The 16,628-nt window shown below is 43.0% G+C and overlaps 1 protein-coding gene across 15 annotated transcripts in view; it reads left to right on the top strand.

Moving 5' to 3' along the window:
• LOC141265129 (ATP-binding cassette sub-family B member 5-like) overlaps positions 1-16,628 on the top strand; it is a 401,328-nt gene that overhangs the window by 359,093 nt on the left and 25,607 nt on the right. For all 15 annotated transcript variants that reach the window (XM_073677823.1, XM_073677815.1, XM_073677819.1 and 12 more), the window contains 3 exons: positions 4,678-4,881; positions 12,911-13,011; positions 14,386-14,526. In XM_073677823.1, the coding sequence (XP_073533924.1) occupies positions 4,678-4,881; positions 12,911-13,011; positions 14,386-14,526 (446 nt within the window). The remainder of the gene's footprint in view (positions 1-4,677; positions 4,882-12,910; positions 13,012-14,385; positions 14,527-16,628) is intronic.

Below are 16,628 nucleotides of genomic sequence, written 5' to 3'. Positions count from 1 at the left end.
ATTGCATTATTGGCTATGACTACGTCCTGGTGTAATAAGCCTCCACTGGTGGTAATTTTGGATTGAGGGACTAATTCGCTTATGCATAGCGCCCCGAAGAGGGCGATCGCAAATGCAGTAGACAGAAGTGTTGCTTCAAATTGTGAGTGTCATGTTAATGGTGTTAGGGATATGATGTGAGAAATCAGTTTTAGTGACACGGGACGGGACGTCTACACTCCTGACTTGGCTGACCCCTTTTTACACCCTTTTATGGATTGTCTGATGATGAATCTCTTTGTCACATCTCCCCAATTCAGTAGTTGGAAGTGAAATGCTACTCTGGTCAGACACTGCTTCGCTGACGCCCCTGATATGCCCCTCATCATTAGCTGGTGGAGAAATTCTATGGTGACTTGTAATCTGGCTTGTTCACATTGGTCAACCCGTCTGCCTGCTACTAGTCGTGTCCACTGTTCCCATTTCTTACCGTCTGCTTGCCACGTCGACGGGGCAACTGACGCTCTGATTAATGGCATCAACTATTCGCCACTAGATCCCATAGGGAGGGTGGGCAACTGTTGCCCAATGGGTGGGCGTTGGGGAGGAGCTCTGTGAAAATCTGCTAATTGAATTGTGATAAAGCGTTAGCAGCAGTGTTAGACCCCTCAGCATCGTGGCTAGCACGGACCCATACATTGTGTTTTAGGCACAGGAATGCTAGCCGGCGTAGTAGGCCTAGCACTGGGAGAGACGATGATGCCATCCTATTAATGCAGTGCGCTAGGCTGGTGTTTTTTGTTATGAAGCGTATATTTTTGTTAGCCAGGCGCGTGCCCTATATTTGTATTGCTACCACTATTGGGAATAAAAATTATTTTCCGGGCTAGATGCAGCTAAAAATTATTACTAATTTCAAAGCTGGTGGATCTTGGTATTGATGGCCTAATACAATGAGTACTACACACTGCTACTATGCCCAAAATTATTTTCCGGGCTAGATGCAGCAAAAAATTATTATTAATTTCAAAGCTGGTGGACCTTGGTATAGATCGCCTAATACAATGAGTACCACACACTGCTACTATGCCCAAAATTAGTTTCTGGGCTAGATGCAGCTAAAAATTATTATTAATTTCAAAGCTGGTGGAGCTTGGTATAGATGGCCTAATACAATGAGTACCACACACTGTTACTATGCCCAAAATTATTTTCCGGGCTAGATGCAGCTAAAAATTATTATTAATTTCAAAGCTGGTGGAGCTTAGTATAGATGGCCTAATACAATGAGTACCACACACTGCTACAGGCCCAAAATTATTTTCCGGGCTAGATGCAGCTAAATTTTTTTATTAATTTCAAAACTGGTGAAGCTTGGTATAGATGGCCTAATACAATGATTACCACACACTGCTACTATGCCCAAAATTATTTTCCGGGCTAGATGCACCTAAAAATTATTACTAATTTCAAAGCTGGTGGATCTTGGTATAGATGGCCTAATACAATGAGTACCACACACTGCTACAGGCCCAAAATTATTTTCCGGGCTAGATGCAGCTAAAAATTATTATTAATTTCAAAGCTGGTGGAGCTTGGTATAGATGGCCTAATACAATGAGTACCACACACTGCTACTATGCCCAAAATTATTTTCCGGGCTAGATGCAGCTAAAAATTATTAATTTCAAAGCTGGTGGAGTTTGGTATAGATGGCCTAATACAATGAGTAACACACACTGCTACTATACCCAAAAGGTTTTACTTGGCTAGGTGCAGTAAAAAATTTGTATTACATACACAGGTGGTGTAGCTTGCAACACAGATAGGCTACTCCACTGACTAACACACACTGCAAGAGGCCCAAAAGGATTTGCTTAGCTAGATTTAGCCAAATGCTGTGAAAAACACTTGCACAGCACTGTTACAGACCTGCCTGGCAAAAAGTGCTAGGAACTGCTGTAACCTAGCCCTCAAAAGGGCTGCAATTACAAACTAGTCTCTACTTCCTAAACCTTTCTGTCTATTTAAGAGAAAATTCGCTTGCAATTCACAGTTATACAATATAGCGCTAACAGCAGCAGCAGTGCCGTCTAACACTCAGCTGCAGCAGTGAGAAAATGGTGGCGACGGGGAAAATGGCTGGGTCTTGGGTCTTATAGAGCAAGGACATGTGACATACACAGCCAATGACACAAGCCCTTGCTTGTGTGATAAAAAGCACTTCGCTGCGTGTGTGCGCTGCTGATAGGCTGACAGACTGCACCTCCCCACTGTAAATGCAGGAAAGAAAAAAAAAAAGGAAGTCTTCATTATTTCTGCAGAGATCCATCCCCTGCCCCTCCCCCCGCCCACTGTACACTCAAACTGTGTATTAACATTGATTAACAGCATTACTGTGAAAAAATCCAGTTACGATATTGGTGCACGAACAGTTATCGAACATAACCTCGAACAGCCTGATTTTTTTCTAATCGTTCGTGTTCGTCAAACGGCTCGAACACCACCCAAAACAGCTCGAATTTGAGATTGGCGAGCAGTTCGAGTCGAACACCGCTCATCTCTACTGGCAACTTCCCTTGTGTTGGTGTTCTGGGGATTAGCTGCCCACCTTGTGCCTATGGCCACCCCACTGCTTGTTCCTGCCTGTTGTGGTGCTACACCTCCCTCGCACTCTAGCCTGCTGTCCTCGCTTTGCATGTCACCTTGCCTGGTTGGGTCAGTGACATCATCATCCACCACCTCGTCTTCCATGTACGCACTCTGGGCCTCCTCTTGACTTGCTGGCAATTGTGTCTCATCATCATCATCCACCTCTTGCGACAGTAATTGCACTTTTTCACCATTGCCTACGTGTGCCCGTGGCTGCTCAAATATTTGGTCTGGAAGCTGGCCGGGCGAGAGGCCCGAATCTATAAATGGAAATGTGAACAGCTCTTTGAAGTGTCCAAGTATGGGATCACTTGTCTGTGGGCACTCGGCATAGTGGGAGGAAGGAGGATTAGGGTGAGGAATATGTGGTCCCGACTCATGGCTACTGAGACTGGACTGTGTGGAAGACAGAGTGGTGGTGGTGGTGGCACACTGACTGGAAGCATTATCTGCTATCCAACCCACAACCATTTCACACTGCTCTAGCTTCAAGAGTGGTGTTCCGCAGCCCCCTAAAAATTGGGACAGGAACGTAGTTCGACATGATGTGAGTGTTTGTTGTGCTCCCTCAGTAGGCACAGTTTCATCTTGCCCATGGCCTTGTCCTCTCCGTGTGAAAAAGGTTGAACAACACACAATTGGCTGGACTTTAACTGGAGTGCAATATTTGGCTCACTCCAAAAAATGTCACGAATATTACGGTAGTAATATCAGATCACGTCTGATGATGGACAAGTCTCTGCTACCACAATACAGCAACCATACAAATCTGGCTGTATTCTGCTAACAAGCAAATGGAGCGGTAAAAATGGTGTACTGTATTGCTTTAATCAGGATTAAGAGCAAAAAAATTAGCCCCGATATCATATGGACCGTATTCTGCTGTATACACTCTCCACAAACTCTGCCTGCCTAACTCCTGCTATCACCATTGATAATATGTGCAGCTGAATTAGTCCTTAGAAGGACTGTTAGTTTAGATGTGGAATACCGAATGCCTCACTAATAAACCGCCAATTCTCTCCCTAGCTCAGCAGCACCTCTCCCTACTCTGCCTGTCTGAAGGGTAGACTGTGACGTCACTGCTTTCTGGGTCTTCTATCCTTGGATTACGATATCGGAGAGAATGAGACACAGGACAGGATGTATGTGTCAAACAAGCTCTAACTTTATTACAAAGCATAGGGTTAATATACACCCTGAAGGCAGGAAATGGATTTACCATATATGGTCCGATTATACAATTTAGCACACAAAGACTGGTTTCTGTTCTCGTGATGTCTATGTTTGTGTTGAAACATTTGATCGGACACATTTAATTAGACACATTTAATCAGATACATTCTGATGACTAGCAAGGACACGTTAGTCTCTATTGATACAAGGAAGGAACATTTAACTGTTGTTTTGACCTAAAGTAACTGTCAGACTTATATAGCATAGATGGGGCCTTTAAACTTGAGGGACCTCATCTTCTGCTATAACAACTGTGATGAGCATAGGGTCACCGGGTCTGATATAGTCCCGATGATGCTATGCGGCCAACCAATCACGATAATGCCACAACCAACATGGCTGTGGCATTACAGTGAGTGGCAGGCAATTACTGTTAATACAGCGCCAAACATGCTGGGCGGGGACTCGAGCTCCCTCCCGAGAATCCCGGAAGTACCCGCTGAGCATCTCGAACAGTGAGATGCTCGGGCAAGTACACCACTAGTTACCAGTTATCGCAAATGCTTGATTGCATGTGTTGATGCTAAGGGTGGTCCATACAGCAATCACTTTTTCACACAGTGCCCGGTAGGTTTGGATTTATTTTTTCCTTAATAATAAAGACCTTCATTTAAAAACTGCATTTTGTGTTTACTTGTGTTATCTTTGTCTAATATTTAAATTTGTTTTGTGATCTGAAACATTTAAGTGTGACAAACATGCAAAAGAATAAGAAATCAGGAAGGGGGCAAACATTTTTTCACACCACTGTAATGGCTGTTATTTGTTTTCTAGAAGAATTTCAGTTACATTTGTTTCATTTTTTTTTAGGCAACAGGATCCAGACTTGGTTTACTTTCACAGAGTTTTGCCACTATGGGACTTTCCATTATACTTGCTTTTATATATAGCTGGGAGATGACTTTGCTGGTTCTCGCTATGACTCCAGTCCTTGTGGTTACTGGTCTACTAGAAATCCAAGCTGTTACCGGCTTTGCTAATCGTGATAAAAAGGATCTCCAAGAAGCTGGAAAGGTCTTTATAACTGTTACTTTACTAATAGTGTAAAGCACTTCTCTGCTGTCTGTTCTAACTTGATTGCTCCAAGCTAAAACATCTGTTAAGTCCAAGTAGTTTCACAATTACAATTACTTGTATACATTGTTGTTATATAATGCTCCTATTGATGAAGCTAAACATACCCTGATCCAGTTATTTCACACATTTCCACTGGATAACATCAATTGATTCAACAGATTTGATTACGAAAGCTGACTTATTAATTTAAACTGGTAATTAGTGTTGAGCCACCCCCGTAGTGTTCGGGTTCGGTTCGGTTCGTCGAACACCGGGATGTTCGAGGAACTGTTCGTCGAACTGTTCGTCGAACACCTTAGAACACCGTCGAACACCGTTAAAACCAATGGCAGGCAAACAAAAACACATAGAAACACATAGAAAACACCTGCAAAGGTGTCCAAAAGCTGACAAACTGCTCAGAAGACACTCTCTTTAAAAAAGCCGGCCGGCAAATTCAGCAGCGGCATACACCGGTACCCGACAATTTAGACAAGAAGGAATAGAACATCACACGTAGATTAGATAGATAGAAACATGTCAGTCACACATATAAGAAGCACAGTGACAGTGTTGGTTACTGCACTTGTCATTTAGTGTAAAGGATTTATTAAAAAAAATATTAGTGTTTTCGTGCACTGTCTCTTTAAAAAATCCGGCCGGCAATTCAGCAGCGGTACCCGACAATTTAGAACAGAAAGATAGAGCATCACACATAGATTAGATAGATAGAAACATGTCAGTCACATATATATGAAGTACAGTGATAGTGTTGGTTACTGTACTTGTCATTTAGTATTAAAATAAAGGATTTATTATTAAAAAAATTGGCGTGGGGTTCCCCTTAATTTTAGGCTCTAGCGGAGGTTAAGCAGACGGCTGGGGCAGATGTTTGAAGCCTGGGAAGGGGGTAATACCCACGGAGCTTCCCAGGCTACTAATATCAGCCCCCAGCTGAATACATAGCCTTTACTAGCTATTAAAATGGGGGACCCCCCAAAAAAAATGACGTGGGGGTCCCCCCTAATTTAATAGCTAGCAAAGGCTAGGCAGACAGCTGGGGGCTGATATTAATAGCCCAGGAGGGGAGCCATGAATATTGGCCCCCTCCCAGGCTAGAAACACCAGCCGTCAGCCGCCCCAGAAATGGCGCATTCATAGGATGCGCCAATTCTGGCACTTAGCCTCGCTCTTCCACGCTGCCCTGGTGCGGTGGCAGGGGGTAATAGGGTTGGGGTTGATGTCAGCTTATAATGCCAGCTGACATCAAGCCCAGGTTAGTAATGGAGAGGCGTCTATAAGACACCCCCAGTACTAACCCCATAGTCAAAGTTAAAAAAAACACAAACACCCAGAATAAAGTCCTTTAATTGAAATAAAGACACAATCCTTTATTGTTCTAAATTAAACCATACTTACCATCACGCCCATTCCAGCTGAAGCCAACGATCTCCTGCAATAAAAGAAAAATAATAAAGCAACCTCATCCTTACCTTTCCATGGTTCCCACGACAGCTTCAGCTCTGCTACATCGAGATGACAGGCTGGACCGCAGCAGAACGCTGCCATCCAGCCTGTCATCCCGCAGACACTGAGAAGCGCAGGCTTGCTTGCGCTGCTCAGCGTCTCTCTGTGACGACATCCAGATGAGCCGAGTTCATGTCCAATGAACTCGGCTCACCTCATGCACGTCACTGACAGCGTGGGAAAATTCTCACGCTGAAGCGCTGATTGCAGGAGAATTTTCCCACGCTGTCAGTGACGTGCAGGAGGTGAGCTGAGTTCATTGGACATGAGCTCACCTCATGCACATCACTGACAGCGTGGGAGAATTCTCCTGCACTCAGCACTTCAGCGTGAGAATTTTCCCACGCTGTCAGTGACGTGCATGAGGTGAGCCGAGTTCATTGGACATGACCTCGGCTCATCTGGATGCCGTCACAGCGAGACAGTGAGGAGCACAAGCATGCCTGCGCTTCTCAGTGTCTGCGGGATGACAGACTGGATGGCAACTTTCTGCTGCGGTCCAGCCAGTCATCTCGATGTAGCAGAGCTGAAGCTGTCGTGGGAACCATGGAAAGGTAAGGATGAGGTTGGTTTATTATTTTTCTTTTATTGCAGGAGATCGTTGGCTTCAGCTGGAATGGGTGTGATGGTAAGTATGGTTTAATTTAGAACAATAAAGAATTGTGTCTTTATTTCAATTAAAGGACTTTTTTCTGGGTGTTTGTGTTTTTTTTAAATACTTTACTAGAAATTCATGGCGGTCATGTCTAATACTGGCGTGACCCCATGAATTTTGGGCTTGGGGCCAGCTGATAATACCAAGCTGGCCCTAACCCCTTTATTACCCAGTGAGCCACCGCACCAGGGCCCTGGATGAGTTGGGTACAGCGCCAGAAGATGGCGCTTCTATGAACGCGCCATTTTCCGGGGTGGCTGCGGACTGCAATTTGTAGCGGGGGGGGGGGGGCCCAGAAAGCTTGGGCCTCCCTGCGCAGATTCCAGCCCCCAGCTGCCTAGTTGTACCTGGCTGGACACAAAAATAGGGCGAAGCCCCACGTATTTTTTTTTTAATTATTTCATGAAATTCATGAAATAATTAAGAAAAAAAGGCCTTCCCTATATTGTTGTGTCCGGCCAGGTACAAATAGGCAGCTGGTGGTTGGGGGCAGCCCGTTCCTGCCTGCTGTACCTGGCTGGACACAAATATAGTGCGAAGCCCCACTTCAATTTTTTTTAATTATTTCATGAAATTCATGAAATAATTAAGAAAAAAAGGCCTTCCCTATATTGTTGTGTCCGGCTAGGTACAAATAGGCAGCTGGTGGTTGGGGGCAGCCCGTTCCTGCCTGCTGTACCTGGCTGGACACAAATATAGTGCGAAGCCCCACTTCAGTTTTTTTTAATTATTTCATGAAATTCATGAAATAATTAAGAAAAAAAGGGCTTCCCTATATTGTTGTGTCTGGCTAGGTACAAATAGGCAGCTGGTGGTTGGGGGCAGCCCGTTCCTGCCTGCTGTACCTGGCTGGACACAAATATAGTGCGAAGCCCCACTTCAATTTTTTTTAATTATTTCATGAAATTCATGAAATAATTAAGAAAAAAAGGCCTTCCCTATATTGTTGTGTCTGGCTAGGTACAAATAGGCAGCTGGTGGTTGGGGGCAGCCCGTTCCTGCCTGCTGTACCTGGCTGGACACAAATATAGTGCGAAGCCCCACTTCAATTTTTTTTAATTATTTCATGAAATTCATGAAATAATTTAAAAAAAATTGACGTGGGGCTTCGCACTATATTTGTGTCCAGCCAGGTACAGCAGGCAGGAACGGGCTGCCCCCAACCACCAGCTGCCTATTTGTACCTGGCCGGACACAACAATATAGGGAAGCCCTTTTTTTCTTAATTATTTCATGAAATAATTTAAAGAAAATTGACGTGGGGCTTCGCCCTGTTTTTGTGTCCAGCCAGGTACAACTAGGCAGCTGGGGGCTGGAATCCGCAGCGCAGGGAGGCCCAAGCTTTCTGGGCCACCCCCGCTGCAAATTGCAGTCCGCAGCCACCCCGGAAAATGGCGCGTTCATAGAAGCGCCATCTTCTGGCGCTGTACCCAACTCATCCAGGGCCCTGATGCGGTGGCTCACTGGGTAATAAAGGGGTTAGGGCCAGCTTGGCATTATCAGCTGGCCCTAAGCCCGAAATTCATGGGGTCACGCCAATATTAGACATGACCACCATGAATTTCTAGTAAAGTATTTAAAAAAAACACAACACCCAGAAAAAAGTCCTTTAATTGAAATAAACACACAATTCTTTATTGTTCTAAATTAAACCATACTTACCATCACGCCCATTCCAGCTGAAGCCAACGATCTCCTGAAATAAAAGAAAAATAATAAAGTAACATCATCCTTACCTTTCCATGGTTCCCATGACAGCTTCAGCTCTGCTACATCGAGATGACAGGCTGGACCGCAGCAGAACGCTGCCATCCAGCCTGTCATCCCGCAGACACTGAGAAGCGCAGGCTTGCTTGCGCTCCACAGTGTCTCTCTGTGAGGGCATCCAGATGAGCCGAGTTAATGTCCAATGAACTCGGCTCACCTCATGCACGTCACTGACAGCGTGGGAAAATTCTCCTGCACTCAGCGCTTCAGCGTGGGAGAATTCTCACACTGAAGCGCTGAGTGCAGGAGAATTCTCCCACGCTGTCAGTGACGTGCAGGAGGTGAGCTGAGTTCATTGGACATGAGCTCACCTTATGCACGTCACTGACAGCGTGGGAGAATTCTCCTGCACTCACCGCTTCAGCGTGAGAATTTTCCCACGCTGTCAGTGACGTGCATGAGGTGAGCCGAGTTCATTGGACATGAACTCGGCTCATCTGGATGTCGTCACAGAGAGACGCTGAGCAGCGCAAGCAAGCCTGCGCTTCTCAGTGTCTGCGGGATGACAGGCTGGATGGCAGCGTTCTGCTGCGGTCCAGCCTGTCATCTCGATGTAGCAGAGCTGAAGCTGTCGTGGGAACCATGGAAAGGTAAGGATGAGGTTGCTTTATTATTTTTCTTTTATTGCAGGAGATCGTTGGCTTCAGCTGGAATGAGCGTGACGGTAAGTATGGTTTAATTTAGAACAATAAAGGATTCTGTCTTTATTTCAATTAAAGGACTTTATTCTGGGTGTTTGTGTTTTTTTTAACTTTGACTATGGGGTTAGTAATGGGGGTGTCTTATAGACGCCTCTCCATTACTAACCTGGGCTTGATGTCAGCTGGCATTATAAGCTGACATCAACCCCAACCCTATTACCCCCTGCCACCGCACCAGGGCAGCGTGGAAGAGCGAGGCTAAGTGCCAGAATTGGCGCATCCTATGAATGCGCCATTTCTGGGGCGGCTGACGGCTGGTGTTTCTAGCCTGGGAGGGGGCCAATATTCATGGCTCCCTTCCTGGGCTATTAATATCAGCCCCCAGCTGTCTGCCTAGCCTTTGCTAGCTATTAAATTAGGGGGGACCCCACGTCATTTTTTTGGGGGGGTCCCCCATTTTAATAGCTAGTAAAGGCTATGTATTCAGCTGGGGGCTGATATTAGTAGCCTGGGAAGCTCCGTGGGTATTACCCCCTTCCCAGGCTTCAAACATCTGCCCCAGCCGTCTGCTTAACCTCCGCTAGAGCCTAAAATTAAGGGGAACCCCACGCCAATTTTTTTAATAATAAATCCTTTATTTTAATACTAAATGACAAGTACAGTAACCAACACTATCACTGTACTTCATATATATGTGACTGACATGTTTCTATCTATCTAATCTATGTGTGAAGCTCTATTCTGTCTGTTATAAATTGTCGGGTACCGCTGCTGAATTGCCGGCCGGCTTTTTTAAAGAGACGGTGCATGAAAACACTATTATTTTTTTTGATAAATCCTTTACGCTAAATGACAAGTACAGTAAGCAGCACTTTCACTGTACTTCATATATATGTGACTGACATGTTTATATCTATCTAATCTATGTGTGAAGCTCTATTCTTTCGGTTCTAAATTGTCGGGTACAGGGGTATGCCGCTGCTGAATTGCCGGCTTTTCATGTTTCACTGTTGGCACTGTTCCCATCGATTTGGGCAATCACTGTAATACCACAACCACCATGGCTGTGACATTACAGTGAGTGGCAGACAATCCCTGCATGATTGGTGCTCTAAATAGCGCCAGACATGCAGGACACGCTTTTGGTGCACGAACAGTTATCGAACATAACCTCGAACAGCCGAATTTTTTGCAAATCGTTCGGGTTCGTCGAACAACTCGAACACCGCCCAAAACAGCTCGAATTTGAGATTGGCGAACAGTTCTAGTCGAACACAGCTCATCTCTACTGGTAATGTAAACTTACAGAACTGCATAACCACATTTAATATCAATGAATGTTGTAATATAGTGTATACAGAATGATAAATTCATGCACTGAGCACAGTATTATAGACATCTACTAAGTATTTAACCCCTTTCTGACATGTGCCGTACATATGACACGTCAGGTCCTTCCCTTTGGTTCGGGCTCCGGCGCTTAACCCGCACCTTTCCGGGCACAAGTCAGCTGATCTGTACAGCTGTCATGTGCCCCTAACAGCCGCGGGTGGAATCGCGATCCACCCCCGGCTGTTAACTAGTTAAATGCCGCTGTAAATCTCTGACATTTAACTCGCGCTTAAAGTAAGGGCGTCACTGGCTCTGCCCATTAACGACTCCGTTGCATGATCACGGGTTGCCGATGGGTTGGAATGACAACCTGGGGTCTGAAGGAGACCCCTGCGTTTGTCACTGCCAGATTACTATGAGTGCTGCCCAGCGGTTGGCGCTCATAGCAAGTGAGCAATTCTGCTGCACACAGGTGATCTGATCATTGCCTGTGCGTAGCAGAGGCAATCAGACATTTGCAGCTTATAGTCTCCCATGGAAACTATTGAAGCATGCAAAAAGTAAAAAAAAAATGTATTCAAAAATAAAAAAATCTAAAAGTTTAAATCACCACGTTTCGCCCCATTCAAAAGAAAACAATAAAAAAAAATTAAATGTTCACATATTTGTTATCGCCGCATAAAGAATCGCCTGATCTACCAATATATAAAATGAATTAATCAGATCGGTAAACAGCGTAACGAGAAAAAAAAAAAAAGCCAGAATTACAGTTTTTTGGTTGCTGCTACATTGCAGTAAAATGCAATAACAAGCTATCAAAACATCAGATCTACCCCAAAATAGTATCAATAAAAATGTCAGCTTGGCGTGCAAAAAATAAGCCCTCACCCGGCCCCAGATCCCGAAAAATGGAGACGCTAAGGATCTCAGAAGAGGGCACCATTTTTTTTTTTTTTTATTAAACTTTGGATTTTTTTTTCCGCCACTGAAATATAAAATAACCTATACATGTTTGGTGTCAACGAACTCATAATGACCTGGAAAATCATAAGGGCGGGTCCGTTTTAGCATTTAGTGAACATAGTATGTGGAATTGCACTTTTTTTTGCAAATTCACCGCACTTGGAATTTTTTTCACATTTTCCAGTGCACTATATGGGAAAACAAATAGTGTCTTGCAAAAGTACAACTCGTCCCACAAATAATACGTCCTCACGTGGCCATATATAAGTGAGTAAAATAAATACATATTGACGGAAAAATAAAAAAGTTATGGCTCTGGGAAGAAGGGGAGCAAAAAATGAAAATGCAAAAATGGAAAATGGCCTGGTCATGACAGGGTTAAGGTCTTGTTCTATAGTAGATGACTTATCAGTGATCCCATATAGAAAACTGTTTGCACCTACTATTACCAAAATAAGGCCATTTTGCCATTTCAGACATTAATGGTCCAGTGATGGACAGTTGGTCTCCTGACTTGAACTCAGCAGCCTCATATGTGAGAGTCTTAGCATTTATGAGACTCTTGAATTCGGGTCATGACTTTCAGCCCATACGCAGACCATGAGTATGTTGCATAAATATGTGTGTTCCCTTACCTTAAAGGGAACCTGTCATGTTGCAAATCCGTGGACAGCATGGCCTAGAGAAGGAGAAGCTGAGCAGAAAGATGTATAGGTTTGTTGTAAAAGATTCAATATAACTTATATTTTATTCCTTGAAATCTCTGGTGTTTGTATGTATGAGTCCAGTGGGCGGTTCTACTCAGTGATTGACAGCTGTATCTGCATGCAGAGTAATACAGGAAAGACCCAATCACTGATTAGGACAACCCATTGGACTTGTATGTATACAAACCTCAGGATTTCAATGAATAAAATGCAAGTTTTCCGGAAACCTTTCCCACAAAAATATATATTAATATTATCATTTCCTCCTGCTCTATAACATCCTGGCTGCAGATCAGATAAGATTTTCACATGACAGGTTCCCATTAATTGTAAATCCTGTAAAAGGCATTACATGATTTTTGAATATATTTTCTCCTCCATGTTTAAATTAATAGATTGCAACTGAAGTTGTCGATAATATTCGAACAGTTGTGTCCTTAACAAGAGAAACAACTTTTGAGAACCATTATACTGAAAGTCTACAGAATCCATACAGGTCTGGTATCTCCAATTATTACAGAATTCTATGTATTCTGTCTATACTATAGTGTTACAAATATTGCCCGTTATTCAGAAAAAATAATGGAAAAATAGTAAATCCAAATAATAATAAAATAATATTACAAATATTGCCCGTTATTCAGAAAAAATAATGGAAAAATAGTAAATCCAAATAATAATAAAATAATATTTTGCATAGAACTCACAAAGACAAAAGAAAGGTAGCACAATTTGTGGATGAAATCAGGTGTTACCTGAACATGCAGAAAGTTGGGTACTGCTCAGGGGTTAGAGTAAAACATGTTAGGACTTTCTGCATTAATAAATTGCAGATTTGGTCTTTTTTATTATATCAATAATATTTTGAAGCCAAAATCTGGCTTAAATACTTTGGAAAAAAGGAGTATTCAATTTCCTATTCTAATTATTTTCTACAGATTGTGATGCAAAATACTGGTCAAATTGGCAATGTGTGAGGGTCTTATAACAGATAGATCCCCATATTTTTATATACAGCATTAAATTCTATTTTCCATCATCATAGATAAATTAAATTAAGTGTAAAATTCTGCCTGATTTGTTCCTATTATTAATTCATAATTATACAGCTAGAATTAGGAAGGGTGGCTATATAACCTCTTACAGGCTTTTCCTTAATTTTGTAATTTAAAGAGTTTATTTTGCTTGTCTTGACCTTTGAGACTTTAACTGATACAAGGAATGGGAATAAAACTACCATAAATGTAAACAAAATTAGTGTCATATCACTTGTTAAGGAAGTTGGCCACAACTTTTTATTATGCCCGCAATGTATACCCCCGGGGCCCATAAGTGTCTTTGTAATTACCTTCTGTTGCAGGTTCTGCCTGTGAGCGGCGCTATCGGTGGCCGCTCACAGGCATCACGTGACTCAGCGCTAGGGTCCCGGTGGTGGCTGCTGGGTTGTGGGCAGGGTTATTCCCCACATCACACCCAGCATCCACCGCTCGCTTTCCCAATGAATGGGGACAGGGAGAGCACACAGTGGATGCCAGGTGTGATGCGCAGGGTAACCCCGCCCACAACTCAGCATCCACTGTGGAATGCAGAAGAGGGACCCAGCTGTGCAGTGATCAGTAATAACGCTTCAAACCGATGAGTGTTGGGAAAGAAAGTGAGAAAAAATTATTAGAAAAAAAATAGAAAAATATTGCCATACCCTCCCAATAAAAATGACCAGCTATGTGATTCCTTAGGAAAGTGACACATCCTAACCTAGAGCTCTACATATTTATCTCTACTACCAACAGGGCCGGCTCATATCTTCTCATCTATCCACTATGATACCATTAACGCATCACATCTTTTTTCTTTTCATTTCACTGTGTAGGAATACACAAAGAAAGGCCCAGATATATGGGATTTGCTTTGCTTTCAGTCAGTCTTTTATATATTTTGCCTATGCAGCAAGTTACCGCTTTGGAGCTTATTTAATAAATGTGGGAAGATTGAATGTGGAAGAAGTGATTCTGTAAGTATCAACATGTACAATAATGTCAATGTCCAGTGGTTTGATGCCATATTCCATGATTTTAGGCTTCTTAGGTGCATGGTCATGAGATGGCAGTCAGGTCATATGTATGGAGTGCTTGGGGCCAGGAGTTTGCCAACAAGCTACCCTGCCAATGAATTTAGATATAACAATAGTGCACCAAACTAATTCCTGGGTCGTTACGCTCCCGCTGGGCAGTGTGCATCGCTGTATTTGACACCTTATCAACAACCTCGTTAGCGATTCAGAACTGAGACACGTAGGCGTGCATAAATTGGACTTTTCCGCGCCCCTCGTCCCCGATTGGTGGTCGCTACAGCGTTCTCATTTTCCGCCGTGCATAAAGAAGGCAACAGAATAGCGATTCCATCCTTTGTTTCTGACCTCGTGCTTGATTGCAGATCCTAGCAGAATTCTCCGGGCTGTTGATATCCGTTCATTCGAAAAAAAAAAAGTAAAAAGGAAAAGTAATTTTATGCACGCCTTTGTGACACAGTACAGTCCCTATCAAGGTGTGGATCGTTGAAATAGCTGCTGTGTGAAAGCATCCCAACGACCGCCGAGATCGTTAGTTAGATCACTGAGGCGGCCGAAATCGTTGGGAAGTTCTGCATGTTTGACAGTTCCCCAGCGATCACGAAACGACTCTCCAGAGATCCCAAAACCGTGACGTAATAACGATCTCGCTAGCGATCTCGTTATGTGTGACGGGGCCTTAAATCTTTCTCTCTATTGAAGGTCTCCGGTGTAGTGTTTCTCTTTGTGGAGATAGGAGATTGCTCTCAGTGGGAAAAGCAAGATAATCTTGTAGTTACGATACCTTTTTAATGGCTAACAAAAATAAAATAAATGATGTTACAAGGCAAGCTTTCTGGACAACTTGGATCCCTTCCTCAGGCATGATATGGCAAGATATATGAAGAAACACAAATATATGCACACAAAGAAAAGAGCTAAAATAAAGGAAAAGAGAAGGCAGATGCATGGCATAATAAATTGACATTTAAACAAACAAACCGAGCTTGGAGAATAAGCCCGTAATTGGATTAGATTAGTGGTGTGAACGTTTTATGGTCCCAATATCTATGTAAGATCATGGACCTGGTGTCCTCGCTGTCTCTGGAGCAGATTCCTCAGATTTTGTAGTGAGACATAAATCCTCCTGACAGATTTATTCCTGTGTGGAGGGTGCTGAAGACTCTAATCAGTTTGAATACCCAAACCCTTCTATGTTTTTGTGATTTAAAGTTGCCTTTTAATATGACAACTTTCATATTGTTGATGTTGTGTCCTGGACCACAGATCTGTACCTGTTTTTTTTTTATGTTATCATGTGGTGATGAGACCTCATCCTTGCTCTCAGTTTCTGTCCTGTTTCTCCCACATAGAGACCCCCAATAGGACATATAGTGCACAGGATTAAGTACACCACATTGGAAGAAGAACATGTGAATCTTTGTGGAGAGTGACCAGCTCCAGAAGGTGAAACGTTACTCATTAGACACCAGTCCAGAGCCTCTCATCTCATCAAATCAGATCTTGTACTTTGCACTGATGAGGGGCAACACCCCGAAGCACAGTGTCTGCGAATTGAGATTCTGGTTTGGCTTTTATCCTAAATCATTATGCAAAGCTTGTTAAAGAGTCAATATTGACTCTTTAACAAGCAGGATCACTGCTTCCAATAGGTGGCGCTAGAGTTCTAGTCCTCTTTCCCTGTGAAGAGACAATTTGCATTTCCCTGTTCAAGAAAATTCTAATCATGTGCTGTACTCCGTGATGTCCAGAAATACTAGGGAAAATGTGTAAAAGAAAAATTACCATTGTTGCACATAACAACAAATCACAGGGCAGATTCATTTTATATTCTGCTCTTGTAAAATGAAAGAGATAGATGGGATATAAATTACATTTTGATCGCTTCTTATTGCGTTAATTTTCCAGAGCTGCCGCAACCAAAGAGCTGCATAACTGGCTTGTTGATTTTTTTCTCATTATGGTGTTTACCGATCAGGTTAATTAATGTAATATTTTGATAGCTCAGACCTTTGCAGATATGGTGACACTACATATTTTATTTT

This window comes from Phyllobates terribilis, unplaced genomic scaffold, assembly GCF_046119375.1.
Source record: "Phyllobates terribilis strain yellow unplaced genomic scaffold, ASM4611937v1 Scaffold_4__5_contigs__length_816908805, whole genome shotgun sequence".
Lineage (NCBI taxonomy): Eukaryota > Metazoa > Chordata > Amphibia > Anura > Dendrobatidae > Phyllobates > Phyllobates terribilis.
Note: the sequence above shows the minus strand (reverse complement) of the source record. Positions and strands in the feature narration are given on the sequence as shown.